The sequence below is a fragment of the Emydura macquarii genome, unplaced genomic scaffold, assembly GCF_026122565.2.
Source record: "Emydura macquarii macquarii isolate MOO-44397 ecotype Brisbane River unplaced genomic scaffold, CSIRO-AGI_Emac_v2 contig_2485, whole genome shotgun sequence".
NCBI classification, from domain to species: domain Eukaryota; kingdom Metazoa; phylum Chordata; order Testudines; family Chelidae; genus Emydura; species Emydura macquarii.
The window spans coordinates 159303-186194 of NW_027132622.1; the positions used below are offsets into that span (position 1 = coordinate 159303).

At 57.8% G+C, this 26892-nt stretch overlaps 1 protein-coding gene across 1 annotated transcript; it reads left to right on the forward strand.

Moving 5' to 3' along the window:
- The first annotated feature begins 1903 nt into the window (after positions 1-1903).
- ADGRE5 (adhesion G protein-coupled receptor E5) lies at positions 1904-25391 on the forward strand. The gene is made up of 20 exons (XM_067563449.1): positions 1904-1934; positions 4629-4784; positions 6383-6538; positions 8693-8848; positions 9614-9769; positions 10542-10697; positions 18251-18379; positions 19356-19402; positions 19767-19838; positions 20485-20659; positions 20920-21036; positions 21153-21391; positions 21641-21805; positions 22572-22763; positions 22953-23173; positions 23611-23677; positions 23979-24070; positions 24352-24520; positions 24850-24933; positions 25356-25391. Exons 1-20 carry the CDS (start codon positions 1904-1906, stop codon positions 25389-25391), a joined length of 2616 nt encoding a protein of 871 aa, XP_067419550.1.
- The last annotated feature ends 1501 nt before the right edge of the window (positions 25392-26892 follow it).

The following is a 26892-nucleotide window of genomic DNA, read 5'->3' on the forward strand; positions in this document are numbered from 1 at the left end:
CCAGAAATCGACGCAGCTCTTCATTGCAGTGGCGGACCGGATGAAAGGCTCACCTGTCTCCACCCAGCTCATCTCCTCGTGGATTACATCGTGCATCAAGTTCTGCTACGAGCAGACGAGGGTGCCGCTTCTGGGAACCATCACAGTACACTCAACCAGAGCTCAAGCCTCGTCTACAGCCTTCCTGGAGAGAGTGCCCCTGCAGGACATCTGCAAAGCCGCCACCTGGTCATTGGTGCTCACCTTAACATCCCACTACGCCATCATCCAGCAGGTGAGAGAGGATACGGGATTCGGCAGAGCGGTGCTGAGGACAGCTCACCAGTAACTCCTACCCACCTCCAAGGTATTGCTTGTTAGTCACCTCTAGTGGAATGGACATGAGCAATCACTCGAAGACAAAAACAAGGTTATTTACCAGTAACTGATGTTCTTCGAGATGTGTTGCCCATGTCCATTCCACAACCCACCCCCCATCCCCGCTGCCGGAGTTGGCAGAAAGAAGGGACTGAGGGGATGTAGGGCCAGCAGTGCCTCATATACCGTGGCAGGTGCGTGGAGCTCTAGGGGGCACCAGAGCCAACCCGAAGGGATCTGCTAAAGGGAAAAAAGTTCCAGGAACCATGCACGGTGGTGTGCACTCACCTATAGTGCAATGGACATGAGCAACACATCTCAAAGAACATCAGTTACTGGTAAGTAACATTGTTTTTTCCTTCTTTGATCCGGTACCCAGCCTAGTGGATGGGGGGGAAGAGGTGAACGTGATATATCTTGGATTTAGTAAGTCTTTCAACACAGTGCCTCATGACATTTTCATAAGCAAACTAAGGAAACGTGGACTAGATGAAATTATCACAAAGTGGGTGCGGAGCTGGTTGGAAATCCTTACTCAAAGGATAGGTACGGGGACTAACTGCCTGGGCAGCAGCACTGGAGAAAAGGGTCTGAGGATCCTGGCGGATCACAAATTGAATGTGAGTCTCCAGTGTGATGCTGTTGGAAAAAAAGGCAAATGTCATTGTGGGATGTATTAACAGGAGTGGTGTGGGTAAGAGAAGGGAGGTGACTGTTCTCCTCTACTTAGCACTGGAGTACTAGGTCCAGATTTGGGTGCTGCACTTCAAGAAAGATGAGGACACATTGTACAGAGTCCAGAGAAGAGCAACAGAAATGATCAGAGGTTTAGAAAACCTGACCTGTGAGGAAAGGTTGAAAGAATTGGGTATGTTTAGTTCAGAAAAGAGAAGGCTCGGAGGAGGGGAGGGGACAGGACAGGATAACGACCTTCAGATATGTAAAAGGTTGTTATTAGGAGGACTGTGATCACTTGGTTCCCATGTCCACCAAGGGCAGGACCAGAAGGAATTGGCTTAGTTAGCAGCAAGGGAGATTGATCTTAGATATTAGGAAAAGCTTTCGAAGTCTAAGGATAGTTCAGCTCTGGAACAGGTGATCTAGGGAGGTCGTGGAATCCCCATCATTGGAGGTTTTTAAGAACAGGTTAGACAAACACCTGCCAGGGATGTTCTAGGTCCTGCCTCAGTGCATGGAGATGGACGAGTTGACCTCCTGAGCTCCTTGCTACTCTACATTTCCGTGATTCTACGATTCTATGAAATGGTGCTAGGCCTCCTGCACTGTGCTCAGTTTCCCCCCGTAGGTTCTCAGTGTTTCAGCAAAGCAAACTATTCTGGGGCTGGGAGATGCGGTTAGTCAGAAGGAAGGAGAACAGGGCGTAGTGAGAAGGCAGTGCTTCCTGTGTACAGTGCTGTTGATTGATACCCTCTAATGCAACAGGGCGTATGTTAACTTACCTTCCTGTCCAATTTCTCCAAGATAAGGAGGCTGCAAAGCTCAGACTCCTCAGAGCTCGTCCTCTCCCGTTAGCGGCTGAGCCACCATGGGAACCCGAGGTGACACGTATCCATTGGGTGAGTGGAACGAAGGCCATGGGCTGAACTCAAGGGTGAGGGTAGGAGGATCCAGAGGGGTCTATGGGAATGTCTGCACCGGAGCTGGAAAGTGAGTGTTCCAGCTTGAGAAGACATAGCTCTCATCTAGCTACGTGCTACAACGAGAAGTGTTGCCGTGGTGGGGGGAGGGACTAGCCCCCCTGTTTCTGTACGTGTTCTCTTAGATGGGATCATAGTCCGGGCCGCGAACCTCTCCTGTTACGTCTCTTACCGCGGCCACGCTTCTATTTTTAGCGTGCGAGCTCGATCAGAGGGAGAGCGGGTGTGACTCCTCGAGCTGGAATTTACACTGAGGAGTGTGCTACATGGTGACAGGTGGCAGTGGCACAATGGGAATTTCCAGGTAGCTGATTAAGCCAGCTTTCCATCGTGGCACAAAGCTGGAGTTCCTGCATATTGCTACAATAATCATAGTTATTAATGGAAGAATTGACTTAATTGGATTTACACCAGAATCACAGTGGGGTAAACAAGCAAAATTTGGTCCATAGACGGGGCTTATTTCTGTGTATAACATTTGAAAAACACATCTTTATTTTTTATTCCTTTCAAGTATTTCTCCTCCTCGTCCTATTCCCCTCTCCACCACCAGGGAGCACCCAAACGTTGACCGGTAAGTTCCCTGGCTGGCAGAATGTAATGCTGTATGTGACCTGTTCCTGTCCAGCACATGAGAGCCCCACACAGAATGTGTCTCTGCCATGAAACTGACGCAGGCTTGGCAGCTCTCAGTAGCATTACTGAGACTGTAGTTGGGGGTGGGGAGTAATTGGATCTGGGTCATTGGGAATAGTTGGATTGTTTAGGTGGAGGTTAAATCGATTTCTGAAGTGTTGACCAATGTGTGCTGGGCTAATAGAATATATCACATTATCAATAGGAATGAGTCACATTACATATATTAATACTGATGGGATGTGCTTAACGCATATAACATTGTATTGTATATACACTTCTAGCAGTTACATGGCCTACAGTGGCCTGTTTTTCTATAATCTTGTTCACCTCTGCTAAGGATCCCATAACACCTTGCATTAGCTTAAGTAGCCAGGAAAACTGCCAGGATCAGAATATAGGGGGTTCTACCAAGGAACAGACAGGGAGTTACTCTCACTGGAATGTCCAAAAGATAAAGACAATATACATGGGACAAGCCGAGCAGCTGCCGTCGCACTCTTGTTCCGTGGAATGCATGTGTCCAGAGCAAAGAGATAAGGGGCACAGTCTGATACAAGAGAAACAAGGTAGAAAGATGATTGGTTAAGACTAACCTCAGAGGATGGCTACGGTACCTTTTTCCTTGTAAAGAGCTTGGGTATAAAAAGGACAGCTGTAGGGGTGTGACTTTGGAAGCAAGCCTTCTTCGTACAGTGAATTCAACACTGCTGCACGAGATGGGTTCCTGGAAACTGGAGCTGTATGGAACCTTTTCCCCTGTAATATCCTGTTACTGACTTTTAGCAATGAACCTGACTGGTGCTGGTTATCTGGTCTCTTGAATGTATTGCACAACCAACCAAAGTGCGGTCAAGCAGCTGACTGTACGGTTTGCCAACAGAAGGGGAAACCCAGATGCTTCAGAACTGGGAAGGTTTACGGGCCACATCCCAGCTAGAGTAAGTCAGCAGAGCTCCAATGACGTTAAAGGAGTGATGCCAGCTTACACCCGCTGAGGATCTGGCCCCTCCGTGTGTGAGCCTTAGTCCCTCTATGTCCATTTGTCCATTCAGTCTCCCTCACCCCCTCTGCTTACGGGTTCTACCTTGCCCCTAGACACACCGTCTTTTAACCAGGATTCCTCCTTCCGCCGCATCGCACTGAGCCATCTCCTCATGGTGTCACTAGGCCTCGCCCCCTGCTCAAGGCTTGGCAGTGCAGACAGCCATAGCTGGAACCCAGCAGGCTGGCCCAGAGGGTGGCACTGAGATGTGATGCCACAACTCTGCATGTGCGGGGAGCTCGGGGCTGGGACAGCAGGAGGTCGAGAATCGAGATTGAGGGGCACTGCTGTGGTGGTGGTTGCGGGGGAATCGCAGGGCTAGAGGAGCAGGGGTTCTGGGTCAGGACTGAGCAGAGCTGTGGAAATGAGGAAGCCCAGGATGGGAATGTGGGTCAGGATACAGCTGTCCTGGAGAACAACACGCTGGCCCTGCCTGCGTTACACCTGACTGGAGCAGGGTAGGTGCGTGCAGGAGAGAGAAGGTGCCCTGTATAGCCCTCACCTTCCCTTCCCAGCTCCAGTTCAGATCAGAGAAATGTTTATTTTTACTAGGAAAAAAATTGTGCGGGAGGGAGATGAAATAATTTTTTAAACAAGAAATTCCTGTTTTCCAGTTCGAAGCGACTTTTCGGATTCAAATTTAGGCTAATGAGAGTGACCGCAACCGCCGCGGAGAAGAGAAAAATTGGGTGAAATTGAAAATGTTTCATGTGAACCGAGGCCAGGCCCTGGCGGCTCGTCCCGTTTGCACTACCCGGGGAGTCCAGGCCTCCTGTGCAGTGGGAGAAACTTGCTGCCAGGCGCTGGATGGCGGCAGAGCTGTTTGCCAGGTGTCCAGGGATAAGACTCAGCGAATGGGGCGTGTGAAAGGAGTCGGTCCCGCTGTGTGTGTGTTTGGGGGGAGCCGCTCTGCACTAGCTGACCCTGTCCAGCTGTTCTCGCCCCTCCAGGTACCTCTGAGAGCTGCAGCAACCACCTGTCACACGTGCCAAACACCAAGTGTGTGAACAGCACCCACTCCACCTGCCGGGACGGATACCAGCCGAGTGGGAATCCAATCTTCAGCGATCTAACAGCCACCTGTGACGGTAACGGGGCTCCTGCCTTGATCTTGGGGGGCAGGGCCAGAGCAGCCAACTCTAGGGCCTGTTGTGCAGGGCTCAGCCCATCTGGGGAACAAGGGGCACCAGCACTGGTCAGGGCTGCCCTCCTGGGGAATTGAACCAGGGGATTCCAGAGCGAGGAGCAGGAGATGCTGCGGCTGGGGATAAAGAGCCAGGAGTGCTGGGCTCTGTGGATCAGGCACAGTTTGGGGTGGGGTGCCTATCATATGGACCAGTCTGAACCCCAGCCTGGCCCTTAGTCAGCCCTGGTGGCAGAGGCCCCATAGGTCCCTACCTAGAGGAACAGAAAGGGGCAGCCAGCTACACCTTCTGCCTCCCCCCATATGCAGGGATCCATGGGGAGGGGAGGACAGAGGAGATTAAGCTTCTCTTTCCCCTCCCTCAACACACAGCGAGCCTGGAGTGCCAGGGGGACATCCCCCAACCCTCCCCTCACATGGGGGATCTGGGTGCAGGTGGAGCCGACTCCCCCGTTCCGGGGGCTGGGCGCTCAGGGGCTGGGTCAGACATTCCAGCAGCATAAATGGGGAACTGAGAATCGGGGCATTATTCACTCACTGCTCAGAGGCCCAGTCGCCTGGGTCCCGCTGCCCAGCTCAGTGGACATCGCGTCCCCTCCTGTGTTGCAGATATTAACGAGTGTCAGGGGCCGAGCCAGCTGGACTGTGGACACCACACACACTGCACCAACACGCCTGGGAGCTACAGTTGCAGCTGCATCGTTGGATATGAATCCAGCTCTGGGAAAATCACGTTCAGGAGAGCGAGTGAGAACACCTGCCAGGGTGAGCTACCCCCTGACCTCCACCTGCTGAGACACCCCCTTCCCCCCACCTCACACCTGCCCAGCCCAGACCTGGCGCTGCACCAGCTTTGGCAAAGGCACGAGGCCGTCACTGAGGCTGTGATGAGACGTGACCCTCGTCTGTTCCCGCAGAGCTGGGAGCCAGGCTCCCCCCTGTCCCCGACGCTTGGACGAGGAATAAACCCCAGAGTTAGAAAGAGACCCACGGAGCAAAGTCCTTGTGCTGCAGAGGAGCACCATGGAGACAGGAGGGGACCCTCAGTGGCACCAGAACACAGCGTCCGGGCTGCTAGTGCCCCCCTGAGCCTGAGAAGGGGCCTTATGTGCGGGCCATGGGAATAGCTCAGTGCGCTCTGCCCCCCATGGGCCCTGGGGGCAGGGAATAGCCACAATGCAGGGCATCCCAGCCACGCCCCTGACCTGCCCCTTATGGGCCCTGGGAGGCAGAGAATAGCTGCAGCACAGGGTGCCCCGGAAATGGCCCCTGCATCAGGGCTGGGAACAGGGTGGGGGCAGGGCCCCTAAAGCCGCTCCACACCAGCTGGGATTCTCTTGTTCAGGGCGGGGGATTCTCAAGTGGCCGTTACGCTGCCAGAGCAGCCTAGTGCAGCCTGAGTGTTGCTGAGAATCAGGCCCTTGATTGTTAACCTCAAAGAGGCCCAGTTTCCTGGGTCCTGTCACCCAGCTCAGTGCAGGGGGTGATACGGGGAACGTCTCCCTGCCAGGACTGGACAGAGCCTCCCTTCTTCTGTTGCAGATATTGACGAGTGTCTAGGGCCGAGCCGGGCAGACTGCGGACCCCACACACACTGCAACAACATGCCTGGGAGTTACTATTGCAGCTGCATCGATGGCTACGAGTCCAGCTCTGGGAAAGCCACGTTCAGGAGCGCGAGAGAGAACACCTGCCGTGGTGAGCTACCTCTGACCCCCATCCACTGAGACTCCCCCTCATCCCACCACCTCACGTGCTCATTCCAGGCCTAGCACTGCACCGGGGCTTCTGCCAGGTTTGGCAAAGGCACGAGGTCACCACAGAGGCTGTGATGAGACGTGACCCTCGCCTGTTCCCACAGAGCTGGGGGCCGGGCTCACCCCTGTCTCCAGTGCTTGGACAGGGGATAAACCCCATGGAGCAAACTCCTTCCAGCCTAATCTAACCTCAGCTAAATCATCCCAGCCAGGGCTTTGTCAAGACGCAGCTTAAATACCTCTAAAGATGGAGATTCCACCACCTCCATGGGTAACCCATTCCAGTGCTTCACCACCCTCCTAGTGAAAAACTTTCTCCTAATGTCCAACCTAGACCTTCCCCACTGTAACTCGAGACCGTTGTTCCTTGTTCTGTCATCTGCCACCACCGAGAACAGCCTAGCTCCATCCGCCCTGGAACCTCCTTTCAGGTAGTTAAAGGCTGCTATCAAATCCCCCCTCATTCTTCTCTTCTGCAGACTAAACAAGCCTAGTTCCTTCAGCCTCTCCTCATAAGTCTTGTGCTCCAGCCCCCTCATCATTTTTGTTGCCCTCCGCTGGACTCTCTCCAACTTCTCCACATCCTTTTTGTAGTGGGGGGCCCAAAACTGGACACAATACTCCAAATGTGGCCTCACCAATGCCGAATAGAGGGGAATAATCACTTTCCTCCATCTGCTGGCAATGCCCCTACTAATGGATGCCAATATGCTATTAGCCTTCTTGGCAACCAGGGCACACTGCTGACTCATATCCAGCTTCTTATCCACTGTTACCCCTAGGTCCTTTTCTGCAGAACTGCTGCCTAGCTCGTTGGTCACCAGTCTGTAGCTGTGCATGGGATTCTTCCATCCTAGGTGCAGGACTCTGCCCTTGTCCTTGTTGAACCTCATCAGATTTCTTTTGGCCCAATCCTCCAGTTTGTTTAGGTCCTTCTGTATCCTATCCCTACCTTCCAGGATATCTACCACTCCCCCTAGCTTAGTGTCATCTGCAAACTTGCTGAGGGTGCAATCTACCCCATCCTCCAGATCATTAAAGAAGATGTTGAACAAAACCGGACTCCTGGGGCACTCTGCTTGTGACCGGCTGCCAGCTAGACATGGAGCCATTGATCACTACTCGTTGAGCCCTATGCTCTAGCCAGTTCTCTATCCATTTTATAGTCCATTCATCCAACCCATACTTCCTTAACTTGCTGATAAGAATACTGTGAGAGACAGTATCAAAAGCTTTGCTAAAGTCAAGGTATATCACGTCCACCGCTTTCCCCACATCCACAGAGCCAGTCACCTCTTCATAGAAAGCAATCAGGTTGGTCAGGCATGAGTTTCCCTTGGTGAATCCATGTTGACTGTTCCTGATCACCTTCCTCTCTTCCAAGTGCCTTAAAATGGATTCCTTGAGGACCTGCTCCATGATTTTTCCAGGGATTGAGGTGAGTCTGTAGTTCCCTGGATCCTCTTTCCTCCCTTTCTTGAAGATGGGCACTATATTTGCTTTTTTCCAGTCATCAGGAACCTCCCCCAATTGCCATGAGCTTTCAAAGATAATAGCCAATGGCTCTGAAATCACATCAGCCAACTCCTTCAGCACCCTCGGGTGCATTTCATCTGGCCCCATGGACTTGTGTATTTCCAATCTTTCTAAATAGTCTTGGACCTGTTCCTTTAGCACTGCGGGATGTTCACCTCCTTCCCATTCTGTGTCGCCCGGTGCAGTAGTCTGGGAGTATATTTCCTCCCTGCCCCTTTGCTCTAGGGTAGCTGTTGCAGACAGACTGCTGAAAAAACCAGATCACAAGCATCTGTACAGAGGCCCCCAGCCTGCATGCAGGAGCAGGAAGGTCCATTGCAGATGTAAAGTGAGAACTTGTGAGTCTAACACAATTTTCAATACACCAAATTGTCAAGTGGCCTTTACACTGCCAGAGCAGCCTAATGCGGCCTCAGTGTTGCTGAGAATCAGGCCTTTGATTGTTGAATGCAACAGTGTCCCGCTTGCCTGGGTTCCGACACCCAGGTCAGTACAAGGGGATGATACGGGGAACGTCTCCCTGCCAGGACTGGACAGAGCCTCTCCTCTTGTGTTGCAGATATTGACGAGTGTCTGGGGCCGAGCCGGGCAGACTGCGGACCCCACACACACTGCACCAACATGCCTGGGAACTACAGTTGCAGCTGCATCGATGGATACGAGTCCAGCTCTGGGAAAGCCACGTTCAGGAGCGCGAGTGAGAACACCTGCCGTGGTGAGCTCTCCCCTCACCCCAACCCTCTGAGACACTCTGCCCCCACCTTACGTGCTCAGCCCAGACCTGGCACTGCACCAGCTTTGGCAAAGGCACGAGGCCGTCACTGAGGCTGTGATGAGACGTGACCCTCGTCTGTTCCCGCAGAGCTGGGGGCCGGGCTCACCCCCGTCCCCGGCGCTTGAACAAGGAATAAACCCCCAGAGTTAGAAAGAGACCCACAGAGCAAACTCCTTGTGCTGCAGAGAAGCACCATGGAGACGGGAGAGGACCCCCGCTGCCCCAGCACACAGCGTCCGGGCTGCTAGTGCATCCCTGAGCGTGGGAAGGGGCCTTATGTGCGGGCCATGGGAATAGCTCAGTGCGCTCTGCCCCCTATGGGCCCTGGGGGCAGGGAATAGCTACAGTGCAGGACACCCCAGCCACGCCACTGACCTGCCCCATATCAACCCTGGGAGGCAGAGAATAGCTGCAGCGCAGGGTGCCCCGGCCCTACATCAGGGGCTGGGAACAGGGTGGGGGCAGGGCCCCTAAAGCCGCTCCACACCAGCTGGGATTCTCTTGTTCAGGGCGGGGGATTCTCAAGTGGCCGTTACGCTGCCAGAGCAGCCTAGTGCGGCCTGAGTGTTGCTGAGAATCAGGCCTTTGATTGTTAACCTCACAGGGGCCCAGTCGCCTGGGTCCTGTCACCCAGCTCAGTGCAGGGGTGATACGGGGAACGTCTCCCTGCCAGGATTGGACAGAGCCTCCCTTCTTGTGTTGCAGATATTGACGAGTGTCTGGGGCCGAGCCAGGCACACTGCGGACCCCACGCACACTGCACCAACGCGCCTGGGAGTTACTATTGCAGCTGCATCGATGGATACGAGTCGAGCTCTGGGAAAGCCACGTTCAGGAGAGCGAGTGAGAACACCTGCCGTGGTGAGCTCTCCCCTCACCCCAACCCTCTGAGACACTCTGCCCCCACCTTACGTGCTCAGCCCAGACCTGGCACTGCACCAGCTTTGGCAAAGGCTCGAGGCCGTCACTGAGACTGTGATGAGACGTGACCCTCGTCTGTTCCCGCAGTGCTGGGGGCCGGTCTCACTCCTCTCCCCGGCCCTTGGACGAGGAATAAACCCCCAGAGTTAGAAAGAGACCCACGGAGCAATCCCCTTGTGCTGCAGAGAAGCACCATGGAGACGGGAGGGACCCTTTCTGTCCCAGCACACAGCGTCCGGGCTGCTAGTGCCCCCCTGAGCCTGAGAAGGGGCCTTATGTGCGGACCATGGGAATAGCTCAGTGCGCTCTTCCCCCCATGGGTCCTGGGGGCAAAGAATATCCACAGTGCAGGGCATCCCAGCCACGCCCCTGATCTGCCCCATATGGGCCCTGAGAGGTAGAGAATAGCTGCAGCACAGGGTGCCCCAGCCATGGCCCCTACATCAGGGGCTGGGAATAGGGTGGGGGCAGGGCCCCTAAAGCCGCTCCACACCAGCTGGGGCAGCCCCTTGTTCGGGGCAGGGGATTCTCAAGTGGCCATTACGCTGCCAGAGCAGCCTAGTGCGGCCTGAGTGTTGCTGAGAATCAGGCCTTTGATTGTTAAATTCAACAAGGTCCCGGTCACCTGTGTCCCGTAGCCCAGCTCAGACGGGGTGATACGGGGAACGTCTCCCTGCCAGGACTGGACAGAGCATCCCCTCCTGTGTTGCAGATATTGACGAGTGTCTGGGGCCGAGCCGGGCAGACTGCGGACCCAACGCACACTGCACCAACATGCCTGGGAGTTACTCTTGCAGTTGCATCGATGGGTACAAGTCCAGCTCTGGGAAAGCCACGTTCAGGGGCACGAGTGAAAGCATCTGCCAGGGTGAGCTGTCCCTGGTCCCCCACTGTGCCCTGCTGAGACCCCCCCGCACCTCTGCGCTCATTCCAGGCCTGGTGCTGCACCAGACGCTGCTGCCAGCTGTAGTAAAGGCGCCCGATCCTGGCACTGGGGCTGTGATCAGCCATGACCCTCGACCACTCCCACAGCGCGTGGGGGCCAGGATCTCCCCTGCCCTGGGTGTTTGGATTGAGAATAAACCCCCAGGTTTGCAGGGATGCACCAGGAGAGGGGAGAGGACCCTCGCTGGCCCCAGCACACAGCATCTGGGCAGCCAGTTCCCCCCCTCCATCCCCGAGCTTGGGAAGGGGCCCCGGGCACGGCTCCAGGAATTGGGCTAAAGCGTTGTTGAATTCACCCCAGGTCTCCTAGTGTTTAAGCTTCCGCTGGGGCCAGGCAGCCGTGCTCACCCATGGCCTCTAGAGGATGCGGCTGCTAGTTTGGGGGACACTCCCACTCCCCAAGCTCCCCTGGGCAGCGCTGTACGGGGTCACGTGCTGTGAGTGGCATTGCCAGCCCAGCCCCAGGCTTCCCTCACACACCCTGGCTTCCAGCAGCATGGTGCGGGACACGGGTGTTGTCAGCTGTTGGCTGTGTGTGTGTCCTCTCTGTGCTGACCCGGCTCTGGCCAGTAGCCGGCCTGGCAGACCTCGATCGAACTGCCCAGACAGACACAGAGTCGGTTCAGTGGGGAAGGCGTTCGGCCAGGTGTGTTGCCGACTAAACACGGTACTAACCCCATAGACGCTGCAGGGACATTAATACCTGTGTGCCCGTGACAATGGACCAGCTCAGCGAGCGGCGGGACTTTCCACTGCCCCCTACGGCAGACAAAGGGTTAAGGCGAGATTCTCCGACATTTATAGACTGAGACAAACAATCTGGGGTAAACAACTCACGAAGCACCTTCCATGTGTCACGACGTGTTTGTGACCTGCCCTGGTACCTTTCTCCCGACGCTTCACACAAAACATCCCTATTCACCGCCTGGCTTTGCACTTTCCTCCTGATGTTTCAGACCAAGCATCACTGCTCATCCCTTCTGTCAAACCATCCTATCGTGCCTGGCTGGGGCTGTTCCTTGCACTGCCCTGCAGGAATGTGTTGACGTAGTCAGTGTGTTTTAGCAATGCCAGCACCACCGGTGCCGAGTTCGCGTACCGGACAGGGAACTTGCAGGCAAGCCTCTGCCTCTGGACAGGGCCTGACATTTGCTCAGAGCGTAACTTTTGCTGACTTTAGTTCAGGGCCCAGGCCTTGCTCCAGGCCACGTGCTCTCTCTACTCCAGCTCCATGTCGCTCTCCCAGGGCAGTGCAGACAGGAGTTTATCCAGGGCACAGACAGAGGGGTCTCTCTGTGCTGGCAGTCCAGTGGATTCAGAGACCCCTTTGGGCTGGTGAAGCTGGCCCATGCTCCACCGTAAGTCCCCTGGCAGGAGATACCCAGGTGCTGGTGTCTTCTCCACCAGGGACGCTGGAGTCTGCCAGCTGCTAAATCTCTCTCTGCTGGTCTCTGTGAGCACTCATTGAGAACCCGATTCAGCAAAGCACATGCTTAGATGCATCCCTGCACAGCTACACACTTCATTTGGCTTCAGTGAGTCTCCGGTGACCACGATCCCAAGCATTCAAAGAAATCACGAGATTGGTTTAGAAAATCACGAGCTTTAAAAAGACCAGAGAGCAAGGGGGCAGGGCATGGATTTCATTGACTCAGAAAGGTGGCAAATTCAAAGCAGATACAGGGAAATACTCTTCCACCCAGTGCGGCATTAGCCCGTCGAATCACTGCTACCGACTGGCATGGAGGCATCAGTGTGTCAAGTTTTAAAGAGGGACTGGCCGTCTCTATGGGGAACAACAATACCTGGGGCTGTGATAGTTAATGGACAATAATTCTGGGAGGGAGGAGAACCTCCCACCTCAGGGCTTCAGCCGACCTCTGATTATTAGAGACCTTCTTGGGGACAGATTATCCCACGGCTGTGGCGGGACACTTACACCTTCCTCGGTAGCACCTGTCGCAGTCTGGATACCGGGGTAGATGGGCCTTGGGACTGACCCAGGCTGGCAATGCCGGTGTGTTCCCCTGTGATTGGAACATGATAGGGATTTCTGCCCCTCCTGTGTTGCAGAAATTGACGAGTGTCTGGAGCCGAGCCGGGCAGACTGCGGACCCCACACACGCTGCACCAACATGCCTGGGAGTTACTATTGCAGCTGCATCGATGGCTATGAGTCCAGCTCTGGGAAAGCCACATTCAGGAGCGCGAGTGAGAACACCTGCCGTGGTGAGCTAGCCCTGACCCCCACCCGCTGAGACACCCCGTTCCCCCACACACACCTCACGTGCCCATTCCAGGCCTGTCGCTGAACCGGGGCTTCTGCCAGCTTTGACAAAGGCACGAGGCCTCCACGGAGGCTGTGATGAGATGTGACCCTCGCCTGCTCCCGCAGCGCTAGGGGCTGGGCTCACCCCTGTCTCCGGCGCTTGGACGGGGGATAAACCCCACGGAGCAAACTCCTTCCACCCGGTGCAGCATTAGCCCGTGGAATCACTGCTACCGACTGGCAGCCAGGCTGTGAGTGAGTCGAGTTTTAAAGAGGGACTGGCCACCTCTATGGGGAACGACAATACCTGGGGCTGTGATAGTTAATGGACAATAATTCTGGGAGGGAGGAAAACCTCCCACCTCAGGGCTTAAGCCGACCTCTGATTATTAGAGACCTTCGCTGGCCCCAGCACACAGCGTCCAGGCTACTAGTGCCCCCCTGAGCATGGGAAGGGGCCACATGTGCGGGCCATGGGAATAGTTCAGTGCGCTCTGCCCACCATGGGCCCTGGAGGCAGAGAATAGCCACCGTGCAGGGCTTTCTGGCCACGCCCCCGATCCGACCATCCCTCAGTGCTGATAGCAGAGTCTGTACCAGCTCCGCACTGACAAGGAGACCCCTGTATATGAGGGTGTTTCCTTAGGGACACTTACACCCCCTCTATGCAACCAGGGCTGCCTGAATGGAGAATGGGGTCGGTGTCTTCCAAAGCCCTTGTCTGCGATGTCCAACCAATAGTTGTGGTCTGGGGTTGTGTAACAAGTCCCAGCCAGCCCATCCCATAGAAACACCCATTCACGGGAGGCACAGCACGGTGTCCCTAGAATTTGAAGAACTCGGGTGTGCATCTGTTCAAACACTTCCCAGCCGGAGATCCCAGCCAGCCGTTCCTGCACCCAGCCCAAGACCATGGGAGTTAAGCGCAGCCAGTCTTCTGGGGCTGATCTAAGCCCAAGATGAAATCAACGCAGCCGTTCTCCCAGCCAACGTCACGGGGTTTGTCTGGGGACAGCTGGCATCGGGAGCTGTGTGGAGAGAATCCTTAGGGCTTGCCCGCGGGGGGGAATTGATCACGATCGCCCTTGCAGACCAGGTCCCTTTGGAAGTGCACTAATTATTCCAGAACGGAGTGTGCAGATGGGCAGCTAGTCCACAGTAACGGTTACCATCAATTTCCCCATGTGCTGAAGCCCTTAGAGACACCCAGTCTCAGATCTCCCTGCAGCTCGGTGCGAGTTAGGAAGCTGAGGGAGGAGAGAGCTCTGGCCGCCCTACCGAGAATCCAGCACCTGGAGCCCCTTCTTCAGAGGCCTTCCCTCTCCGCGGCAGGGAGTGTGTCAGAGCTGTGGGGAAGAGCGCTTTGGAGCAGCTGCCATGGCTTTGGCTGCGTGCGTACAGCACCTGGCACCACGGGGCCCCTGGCTGCAGCGCTAGAAACATCCCAGTCAAACCATGACAGGCTCGATAAAGACGGTGGACGCTCCGTGCCCAGCCACCGTGGACTGTCGGAAGCCTTCAGGGGTGAACCAAACTGTACGTCGTTTCCGGAATAAAGCAGGGTTCTGGAAACGCGGCGCCGCCTTGCTGCTGTCAGAATAACCCGAGAGCGTGAGTGGTCGGGGGGCAGAGGAGGCGTCGTGTAGCAGGTGCAGCTGGTAGGTCCTTCCGGGGTTCAGTCTGCCCAGGAGCTGTTCAGCCTCTGGAGAGCCAAAACCGCGGAGCCGGCGAGGCTGACGTGCAGCGCTGGCACTTGCACAAAATATAGGAGCTGCTAGACTGGATCAGACCGAGGCCCATCTAGGCCAATATCCCGGCTCCAACGGCCAACACCTGGTGCTGCAGAACACGGTGGAAGAGCCCTGCAGTGGCAGCTGGTGATAATCTGCCCCCGGCTCCTGCTCTCTAACACTCAGATGGGCTCAAGCCCCGAAGCAGGAGTTTTTATCTCCCTTCCCAAACGCTGGTGACCGTTTGCTGTGATCACTCTGCTGTTCTCATCCTCTGTATGAACGGCCACTTGCTCCTCGAAACTTGCCAAATTCTTGGTCTCAGTGATTCTTCTTCTTCGAGTGCGGGCTCATGTCCGCTCCGTTTAGGTGTGTGCACGCCGCATGCACAGTCCTTGGATGGTTTTCCCCAGCGGTGCCCGTCGGGTCGGTAACCTTTTTTTCCACGGGCTCAATCGCTCACTGTGCGAAACAAAATTTCCTTGGCTCAGTCTCGAATTTCCCCCTCTTCTAACGAGGGGTGTAAAAATAAGTTTAATTAGAAATCCATTTAAACGTTCTAAAAATACAGCTCTACCGCCCCTCCCCCGGCGCTGGGCTCCGCGCCTCCCCCCACACTTTCAGGGAGCTAGCCTGGTTGTGGCTCCCCCCCGCGCTGGGCTCTGCACTTCCCTGCCAGCAAGAGCTGCCCAGCTGCATCTCCCCCCCCTCCCCCCCCCAGTTTAAATGGTAATCAGCTGTTTAAACCATTTAAACACTTAACCTTTTACATCCCTACTTCTAACTTCACGGACTGTCCCTCGGTCTCATGATCTGAGATGAGAACAGAAGCTCCCAGCTTCCCTTCTCTATCCCAGTCAGTAATTTACAGACCCTGAAGACGTCCCGTCTTACGTGCATCCGAAGGTACCAATCCCAGTCTTTTCACTCTCTGCGTAGGAGAGTTTTCCAGGCCGCTGATCACTCTCTTGGCCTGTCTCTGAGCCCCGCCCTCTCATTCTGCACTGTCCTGTGTGCAAGGGGGTGTCCTGTGCAGCTGATGGGATCCAGAGAAGATCACACCATTGACTGATATCAAGGCATTGTATTATTCTCTATCCCCTTCCTCCAAAGCAGCTTCCCATTTCTTCCTGTCCAGAGGAAGATGGCTCGTGCAGGCAACACCATCTGCACTGATGTTGCGGCACCAAGTCCCAGGACTTGGGCAGGGCTGCTTTTCCCTTCTCAGCTGGAACGGCTCATTTCGGACAATAACCAGTAACTCCCAGAGCATGATCTATTTCAGACGCCTAGATTATTTCCTATCAGCCTCGCCCTAGTCCTCAAGGCACAGCTTCTGGATCAGCCTGACCAGCTCTTCCTCTCTCGTTGCAGACATTGATGAGTGCCAGTGAAACGCCACAATCTGTGAGCCCCACAGGAGCTGCATCAACACACGAGGGAATTATGTGTGTAAATGCAATTCCGGATTTGGGAAGAGTCAATCGAATCAGTTAAAGATCTGCAAAGGTACAACTGGAGCTGGAAACGGTTGTGTCAAAAGCATGAAGTTTCCGGTTTGCTGAAGTGGTATTGCCAACATGCGGCATTGCCTTAAAGCCCCGCCTTCTGGAGTCACGTGATTACAGGAGACTGTCCGCTTTTGGCTAAAATAAAAATTAGGGTCCTGCCCTCAAGGTGGAGGAAAAACTGCAAAATGTGACATGAGAATGAGCGAAATCTCCCACACCAGAGTCAAATAAAAAGAATCCAAAATGGATTTTTTTAAGAAAAATCATCTTATGATTTTTAAACGAATGTCATGGGGTTTTTTTGTTTTTTGTTTTATTGCTTCATGTTGGCGATGCTGTTAAGGCAGTGTTCAATCAGTGAAGCTACCCAGGGTCTCTGAAACTAACTAGCACGCATGGATGATGAAATTAACCCGGTTGCTGTCAGCTCTCGCTCTTTCACACCCGGGCAAAGTGTTTGTTGCGGATGTTCTGTCTTATGAATCTGAGCCCGGGGACTTTCTCCTGGCATTCTGCTGCCTGCTTAATTCCACCATCGCACGAGCGTGGGCAGTTGTGGATGTTGTTAGAAGCTGCAAAACCTCCCGCTAACCTGCAACCAGAGCTCCCACCAGGGGCCCGGCCCAAGATGTTCTTTTGTGGCAGAGCTTTGAGGCGGGAGAAGGTGGGGTCTTTGCAAAGCAAACTGGGCTGAGATGGCGCAGGGGACTCCGCATCAGACGACCTTTAACACAGGCTGCGCTCAAAGACCCTGCTAGTTTCTGGAGCCCCAAAACATAACCCAAAGCAGCTGCTAAAGGCGCTGGCATAATGGAAGCACCAACAGGCATCAAACCCAGGACCTCTATTGTTGAACACACAGACCTCGGCTGCTGGAGCTAACGGATCAACTCCATTAGCTGGTTGCTGTAGCAGGCTGTTATCTATTTATGGGAACCAGCCACTAGACCCTCTCTCCTCATTCCATGGCTCAGTAACCTTCGCCAGAGGTTGGCACGTGTAAGGCCCCTCACAGGCATGGCTTCCACATAACCCCATTTGCCAGCCAGGCGGGTCCAGGTCGCGTGTCGGGGCCTGGGGGCTCCTGCCATAGAGCCCCGTGAGCGCCACCAGAGGGCAAACAAACTATTTAAAGGGACAGAACCCCATTCCCCTACACTCCGTGGGTGCACAACCCCCCCTTCTCCCAGAGCTCCATGGGGGGGAGCCATCTCAGACGGGGACCCCTCGGGGTCTGTAATGATTTTCACTCCCTGAGTGTGGCGCCTCCTTGTGGCGACGAGCTGCAGTTCAGCGCCCACTTTCGTCTGTGCCGCCCTCGCAGCTCCTGGAGTTGTGGCGTGGCTGCCCCGTCTCTCGGCCGGCCGGCTAGGTCACGCTGTGATCCCCCTCCTGGACTGCTTCCTACCCCGCTTCTTTCAGCTTCTCCTTCAGCAGCCTTCCCAGTCAGCCCCCCCTCCTAGGCCCGTAGCTAACCCTTCCTCCGGGGTTCCTAGCCCCCCCTTGCCTCAGGGAGGGAGGTTGCAGGCTTCCTCCCTGCTGCCCCCCACTAGGCCCAGCCCCCTGGCTGTACAGAAGCCCCACCTGTCCCCCCCAGGTGAGCTGCCTTCTAGTTAGTGCCCTGCCCACAGCCCAAGCTGCTTCCCCTTTGCAGTTTAATTGGCTGATTGGATCTCCCCGGCTTAACTCCGCTCTGTCAGGGCTGGTGCCGGGAGGAGAGCCCATGGAGGGGCCCCCCCAATCTGTGAGCTCACGGGGGAGGGCGGGGAGTTACGCTGCAGCCGGTGAGGCACTAAAAGGAGACTCGAATGAGAGGGGAGATTACAGCGAAGACAGAGCGGCCCACAGACCACACCCTCTGCCATCGGGGGGGGGGGGGGCCTCCATGCGCATCCCCCCCGTACACCCCCAGCTGTGCTCTGTGCTGTGTGTGATACCTCCCCTCTCCCCCGCTTTCCCTTCTCAGACATCGACAAATGCAAATCGTACAACTTGAACAACTGCAGCCCCAGTGCCGAATGCATCAACACGGAGGGCAGCTACAGGTGTGAATGCTGGCCTGGGTACTCCCGCCTCACCAACACGGAGTGCACAGGTGGGTCCTGCCCTGGGGGCTGAGTCCCACAGGCTGGCGGAGGGGAACCGGGGGGGGGAGGCCTGAGCAGGATCTGGGGCTCCAAAGGCAGAGACCTTGCCCTAGGGGCAGCGAGCTGGGAACCGTCTAGGATGTTGTGCCAGCCCCTCCACCCCCATGGGCAGGGGTCTGGGTCTCAGCCCTAGCCTGGGGGGGGGGGCTCAGCCTCCAGGTCCTCACCTCACACCAGGCCAGTCTGTCCGTCCGCTGGGGTGTCTCAGGGACACAGCCACCAACTTGCCCACATGTGGCTCGGGGAGAGGAGCAGGGGCCAGGATGGGGCCAGGGTCGGGGGCAGGGTGAGGATGAGGCCGGAGAGGGGCTGAGCGGGGCTCCCAGGGGCCAGGCATCTCTTCCCCTCCCCCCCACAGCAGTGCCCCCTCCCCCTTCCCCACTCCGTGGCTGGATTCTCACCCGCCCCCTGAGCTCTGGGATGGCAGCAGGCAGGAGGCGCGATCTGTGCCTTGTGGCCACTAGAGGCCGCTGTGGGGCCAGCCTGGCGCTCCCTGCCACATGCACAGGTTTCCCTTTGGGGTTATATGTAAATAAACTATTTGAATAATTTGCATGAAGTGACACATGAGCCGGGGGGAAGGAGGGAGATCAGACTGGGGTGATTCCACAGCCCCCTTCCTCTTTCCCTCCCCCCTGCGGCTCAGTCCCCCTAGGAGGGGGCAGTTCCTGCCCAGAGACCGGCTTGTGGGCGGAGGGTGGGGAGAAGGGGCTGCACACGTGTGGGGGGCTGAGGGGGGTCCCCGCTCCCCTGCTGGGAGAGGATCTATCACTCCCCTATCACTGAGGGGGGCTGGCTGTGTCTCTGCTGCCCCCTGCTGGAGGTTATGAGCCCTACAGCAGGTGCACCTGGCTCTGGTGCAGGCACCTACCCAGCCAGGCCCCGCATCCCCCCATCTCACCCCTCCTCCTTTTCCATCCCTAGAGCTCACCTGCACCCCACGGCTGGATGACAACGCTATCAAAGCCCAGGTGAGTGGGTCACAGATCCCGGGGGGGGGGAGGGGATAGACCCCGATTCCCCTTTACACCCCACATGGCTTTTCACTGATTTTATCCAGCCAGGATTCTGGGGCCAAACGCCCCCCAGGGCAAAGAGCCAATGGCCAGTCCCTGGGAGCCGCTACAGGCCAGCCAAGCGCTGATGATTCTCAGCTTGCAAACTCCTTCTCCCACAATCCCTTGCACATGCCATGCACCCCCTAGGGGCCAGGCGCGGCATTGCCCAGGCTCCCTCCTGCACCTGGCTTCTGAGCCGAGGGATCCTCTCGGGATGGGGGAGGCGGGCTGCGATTCTGTGATCTCTTTTCCTGATCGGAGCAACTTCCCAGCGCAGGTGGGACGTGTCTGCGAGAAGCTGAAGTCGATGAAGGCACTGGACACTGCATCTAGGAAGGCAGCGCTGCAGGTGCCAAGCCAAACTCCAGGGCCTGGCTGGGTTTGTTCCGGTTCGGGAGGAATCACTGCTACAACTCAGATCTAGTCTCAGGGCGATCTCTAGGGATGCAGCACCTGGAACGGGAGAAACTAACAGCAGCGCTGCCCAGAAATTCCCGGGCCTGTCTCTCCACCAGGCTCTGTGCCCAAGAAGCTGGCTCTTTCATGTCAAAGCCAGAAGGGACCATTGTGATCATCTAGTCTGACCGCCTGTATAACCAGGCCACAGGACTGCCCCAGATAATTCCTAGGACAGATCCCCTAGAAAAACAGCCCTGCTCTGTCTGGCTGTGTCTTCACTGAACTGGTAAATCCCAGGGTCCGAGCCCCTGGCTCAGCCTAGCCTGGGTGTGACGTCTCCACAGCAAAGCCCTGGCCATGTTGTCGAGCTCTCGCTCGTTCTGCACCTGCCTGGGTGTGGCTGTGGACAGCTCCCATGTGTGGTGAGACACTCAGGGATTCTCTCTCGGGCAGCCGTGTCAATTGCGGGAGAACATGGCTGTCCTTTGAGGGGGGGGATTGTGGGAAGGCAGAGGAGCACCAGCAACCTGGACATGGGGGTATGGGGCAGGGGCTCAGATACTGTGACTCCAACCTCCCCACCTTTGCTTGGCCAGGAAATCTTGAACACGGTGGAGGAGCTGCTGACCGGGGTCGGGCTGCAGAACAGGAGCATGGAGCAGAGACACAACATGGTAACAGAGGCGATGGCCACAGTGGAAAAGCTGCTGAGAACGCTGACCCTGGCCCTGCCCGATGGCATGACGGGCATCACAGCCACCAATGGCACAGGTCAGCGCCCGGCCACGTGGTACCAGCATTTCCATTCGGGCTCTCATCACCCACAGCCCGGTCACCCGCCCTGCTCCCCACAGCGCCCCCTACTGGGGGATGGGAGCACCCACCCCACTGCCCACAGCGCCCCCTGCTGGGAGAGGCCAGGGCTGCAATAACCAGGAGCTCCCCCCACAGCCAGGAAAGCCCCTTCTTGCCGAGCTGCAGGCCTCTCGGCATTCCTCTGTTGTAAGCGCTGGTTGGCGTTGTGGTTCCAGAGCTGGGGCTGGCGATCAAGCGAGCCGGGTACCAGAGCCAGGAGGCCGTGACGCTGCTGCAGAGCAAGACGCAGATGGAATTAAACTGGGCCGTAGCCCCAGGGCAGAAAATTGAAGGTAATTTGGTCATGCCGTGTGCTGGGGGGACGGGGCATAAGCAGGGCATTGGGAGCAGCTCTCCCTAGTGCCCGTCTGCCCCATGCCCCTCATTTCCTCGCTCCTTTGTCTCTTAGGCTTCACGCTGACCGGGCTGCTGACATACCAAGGGCTGAGCTCCGTGCTGGAGGGCGCTGCGCAGGTGGAGGGACCGGAGTGGAATGAGATCAGCCAGGCTGGGAAACAGAAGTGGGAGGAGGAGCCAGGGCAGGCCAGCTACCGTGTGCTGTCTCCAGTGGTGTCAGCCTTCACCAACGCCCCACACACCCCGGCTTTCAACCTCTCCATCAGCTTCTGCTTCAGCCACCCGGAGCCGGTGAGCCCCTGGGCCGGGCATAGGGGGAGGAGAGCCTGGGGTGTTGGGGGGGGCAGATCTGGGGCCCAGCCAGTCGGCAAATCAGCCTCTCCCATAGGGACAAACTGTCTGTCTGTGCTCCCAGCCGAGCTCAGAGTGCCCACCTGCCCTCGCAGAGCCTGGGAACTCTGCCCCCGCCAGCACCCCCCACTCCTGCCATTGGATCCCCCTCCAGGGGTTCCCGTGCACCAAGCGTCTCTCTGTCCCCAGGAGTCCAAGGATGAGCTGCGCCTCCTCTGCGCCTACTGGGAGCCTAACACCATGCACTGGTCCACCGATGGCTGCACCCGGCTGGAGTCCAACGCCACCAGCACCCGCTGCCAGTGCAACCACCTGAGCAGCTTCGCCATACTCATGGCCTTTTACGAGCTGGAGGTAGGCGTGGCCCACGGCGGGGACTTGAGGCTGGCCAGGGGCTGACGGGGTGATGTCAGGAGCCTGGTTCCCCTCCATCTTCCCCAGCCTAGCCGGAGTCACTCCAGATTGCCCCCAGCGTAAACCCATTCCCCATGGCAGGCAGGGCCCTGGAGCTGATCTGGAGCACAAGCAGCCCCCCTGCCCCCATGGGTTAGGTTTGCATTATGGGCTAGGGAGCGGTCCCCGTCCCCATGCACAGATGGGGAAACTGAGGCAGAGAGGAGTTAAGGGCCTCTGTCAAGGAGACACAGGGAGGCAGGCTACACCAGAGCTGGGCTAGAACCAGGAGTCCTGAGCTGTGGCGCCTTAGCTGCCAGATCCTCTGTCCAGTCTAAAAGCAGCTCCCAGCTGGGCAGGACCTCCACCGCACGGCTCTCAGGGGGGCACTCTGCTGTCTGCTACAGGTGAACTCCCCCAGCCTCACACCTCCTGGCGCCCCCGTCCCGCAGGGTGTGGGATCGGTGCCGAGGATGCCCCCTCAGTTGGTGGGCACCCTAGCGCCCCCTTGGGTGCCCATATCCCAGGGACTGTGGGTCAGCCCGTCGTGGGGGGCAGGGCCAGGCCAGGCAGCAGCGAATCCATCAGGGATGCTGTACCCAGACGGACCCCGTGGTTCCCACAGGCTGCCCGGTGTTGTCACTAGGGGCCTCCCCCAGCTGTGGCCTGGCCTGGCTGCAGCATTACGGGGGCCTTGACTAACCTCTCCCACCCCTCCCCGGTGCAGGACTGGACCCTGGACGTCATCACCAAGGTGGGGCTGGTGATCTCGCTGGTCTGCCTGCTGCTGTCCATCCTCACCTTCCTCTTCTGCCGCGCCCTCAAGGGCCGCCGCACCATCATCCACCTGCACCTCTGCCTGGCGCTCTTCGTGGCCGACGCCGTCTTCCTCCTCGGCGCCTCCAGCACCAGCAACAAGGTACCCGGGTGCCCCCACCCCACCTGGTGCCCCCCCCACACCTCACAGCGCCCCCTGCTGGCAGAGACCAGGCCCAGCGCTCCCACCCCGCCCCTCACAGCACCCCCTGCTGGCAGAGGCCAGGCCTGGTGTAGCCGAGAGCTCTCCCCCCTTGCTGGGCCTGACGTCCCCGCCTCCCGCTGGCTGCAGGTGCTGTGCAGCGTGGTGGCCGGCCTCCTGCACTATTTCTTCCTGGCCGCCTTCTGCTGGATGTGCCTGGAGGGGGCCCAGCTCTACCTGATGGTGGTGAAGGTCTTCCCGCCCCACGGCCTCAAGCGCCGCTACATGTTCCTGCTGGGCTACGGGCTGCCGGCCCTCGTCGTGGGCATCTCGGCCGCCACCTACAGCGAGGGCTACGGCACGGCGCGGCAGTGAGTCACCGGCCCGGGGGCGGGGTGAGGGGGTGTTGACCCAGCGCTCGCAGCCAGGGCTTCTGCCTGTGGCCACGAGTGACCGTGGCACCGTGCCCAGCGCACACGGGGGAGGGGAGCGGCTCAGCCGGGCGTGCCACTGTCTTCTGAGCCTACAGGCACGTGCAGCTTTGCTGCCGGGGGTGGGGGGGCGGGGAGGAGACGCAGGTAAGGGGCCTCAGCATGTCCTGCTGGGTGCCAGCGGGAGGGAGGGGGGCACACACCCCCACTGGGGCACAGGGCACTTTCTGCAGGGGGGGAGGGGCTGGCACATGTCTCTCCCCCACTCCCAGAGGGGAGGGCGTGCTCTGCTGCCAAGGGAGGGGCAGACCCCACCCTGCAGTGCCCCCTGCTGGCAGGGGAGCCACTGACCCCCTCGTCCTCCCTTCGCCCCCCAGCTGCTGGCTCTCGCTGGAGAGAGGATTCCGGTGGAGTTTACTGGCACCCGTCTGCACCATTATTGTGGTAAGCCTGCCCCCCCTGCACGTCTGTCCTTCCGCCCCGGTCCTGGCCCCCCACTGCCCCTCTGGGCCTGGGCATGTTGTGCCTCCTCCTGCACCCAGCCCCTGCCCCGGGGCAGCCAGGCCTGTCCTGCACCTCCCCTCCCCCCCCCTCCCCCGAGTCCCTGGCATCCAGGGACAGAGCCGGGTCTCCCCTGGGAGTGGGACACAACAGGCTCCCTGGCCCAGGGAAGGGGCTGCCCCCCCTCGCCCCCACATGGGACACAGTCACCCCCTACCAACCCGCCTTTCCCCTGCCCTGGCAGATCAACATCATCATCATCATGGTCACCGTCTGGAAGCTGTCACAGAAATTCACTGACAGCAACCCGGACATGAGCCTGCTGAGAAAGCTCAGGTAATTTGGGGGGTGGGGGAATAGCAGGACCTGTCATCCACCCCACACCCAGTGTGGGGAGAGGGCGATCTGGGGGAGGGCGCCACTTGTTTCTGCCCTCACCCCCACTGCCTACAGGCTGGGGTTGTGGGAGGGAGGATAAAGGAGGGCCATGGAGTCACGCTGTGGGGGGGAGACATCAGTCACATGCTGTGGGTGCAGGGGGTAGGTTTCAAACTTGGGGGGTGAGGCAGGCCCTGGCAAAAAGTCAGGGCCAATAGCAGATCTGCCCCCCCGTGCAGGGTGTTCACGGTGACGGCCATCGCCCAGCTCTGCATCCTGGCCGTCCCCTGGATCTTCGGCATCTTCCAGTTCAACCAGCGCAGCCTGGCCCTGTCCTACGTCGTCACCGTCCTCATCAGCTGCCAGGGGCTCTTCGTCTTCCTGCTGCACTGTCTGCTCCAGAAACAGGCCAGTCTGCGCCCCCCCAGTCCCACAGCGCCTGACCTCCACCCATGGCACCCCCTAGCCAGCGCTCAAACCCCTCCCCACAGCACACACCCCCAGCCAGGGACTCCTCCCACAGCCAGTGCTCAACCCCCACCCCATGGTGGGACCCCCCCAAGCAGCCAGCTGGCTCCCCCCACCAGCCAGCGCTCCTGCCCCGCTCCCCACAGCGCTCCCTGCTGGGAGGGGCTGGAGTAGCTGAGCACTTCTCCCCCCAGCCGGTTCTAGGCCCTGCTCTCCCTACAGCTCCCGTGCCGTGGGGTGAGCTGAGCCGCTCTGCTCTCTCCCGCCAGGTGAGGGACGAGTATCGCAGGTGGCTCCACTGCAGCTGCCTCCAGAAGTCGTCCAAGTTCTCCAGCTCCACAGCCAACACGCGGGTAAGGAGGGCTCCTGGGTGAAGGCCCCCAGTCACAGCTTCCATCCACGCTGGCGCAGGGGCCTCCTGCCTCGCAGCCCTTCCTCCTGCCCCATCACCCCCCCCTCTGCACCCCACTGCCAAACCAGGCCCAGCAACAGCTGCGCTGCCTCCTGCCCGCAGGGGAGATTTGGGAGTGGGGGGGAGGGGATTAGGCAGAGCTGGGCCAGAAAGAAAATTAGAATCCAGAGGGAGCCAGAGCCCCTAGGGTGTCCCCAGCTCTGGGAGGGGAGCAGCGTATAGGGGTTAGAGCAGGGAGAGCAGGGCTGGGAGCCAGGACTCCTGGGTTTTGTGTGTCATTCTGACTCCCCATGAGGCCTCAGGGCTAATAACGGGATGGGGGGTTTGTCCTAGGCCCTGCTCTAACCCCCCCTTCTTTTGCAGCAAGAGTTGCAGCGCTCCCAGGAGTCAAGCGTGTAGCACGGTTTTCCTCAGCCCCTTTCCAGACACCGCAGCTTTGCACATGACAAAACCCGGCACCTTGCCCCCAGCCTGGCACTGCCCGTGAGCAGGGACCCGCCCTGCAGCCGCCAGGACTCACCCCATGCAGATGCTTCAACAGTTGCCCAGTGGAACCTGCCAGGAGCCACCTCACGAGGCAGGCATCTTCACGCTGCCCAGCTGCCCCCAGCACTGCTTCCCCTGTCCCCAGCGCCAGGCCTGCCCATTGCCCCCACCGGGGTGGGAGAGCCCCCAACCCCCGTCAGCATCACCAGCAATGACTACAGCCCGGGGCCAGCCGCTCAACACCATCGCTATGAACTCTGGCTGCTGGGGGGGGCCTCCCCTTTGGTACGAACAATTCCCTGGCCCCGCCTACGGTACCCGGGGGGGGGCTGGAGTGAGCATGCAATGGAGATGGGCGGCCGTGGGGCGGAGGGTTTCACCTCCCTGCCATGGAGTGGGAATCCAGCCAGCAGCGATGACAGATGCCCTCAGTTATACATGGATGTAGCACAAGGAGCTCCCCACCCACCCCCCTCCTGAGGGACCCCCCCACTCAGGGACGTCAGCAGCAGCCGCTGCCCTGGCTTCAATGGTACGACACGGCATGCGCTGAAGGAGGCAGGCGGCCCCCACGGCTCCGCTGTGTTTGCGTCTCACTGGCGCCACGTCTTTTTTTTTTTATATAATCTTTTAAAAGTTATTAAAATATTAAGTTTTGTGACAAAAACAGCTGCTCCGAGGAGTCAAGAGCTCAGAGATAGAACCCAGGAGTCCTGGCTCCCAGCCCCCTGTTCTATCCCTCTAAATTACAGACTCTAAGGGCAGGTGGGAGCACTGTGAACTTCTAAATCCAAACCAGCTGCAGAAGAGGGCCACAGCCTTCCCTGGATCAATTCCTGTTTTAGTAAAAACCTCCCGGCTCGCTTTAGAAAGGGCCAGTGGTGAGAATCCAGCACCATCCCTGGGGAACTTGTGCCAAACGTTAATTACCCAAACGTTAATTACCCTCCCCGCTAAAGAGCTGTGTCGATTTCCAGTCTGAATGTGTCGCACGTCCAGCACTGGCTCATTAGACCCTTGGCTGCTAGACTAACGAGCCCATTCTCCAGTTTCTGTTCCCGATGCACCTACAGACTGACCAGGTCACCCAGTTACCTGCTCTGTGTTAATCCAATGGAGCTCCTAGAGTCTCCCAGACTAAGGCAGGTTTTTCTAATCCTTGCAACAGTCTCAGCAACCGGCTGGAAGGGGGGGACCCAGAACTGGACACAGGACTCAAGCAGCGTCACCCCAGTGCCAAATATAGAAGAAAATAACCTCCCTGCTCCTACTGGAGCTTCCTCTCTTCAGACATCCAATCACACCAGCCCTCGAGTTGCAGTGTCACAGGGGACGCTCACTTTCAACTGATTATTCACCAGCCCCCCAACTCTTTTCCCAGCACCACTCCTGGGGAGAGTGGACTACATTAGAC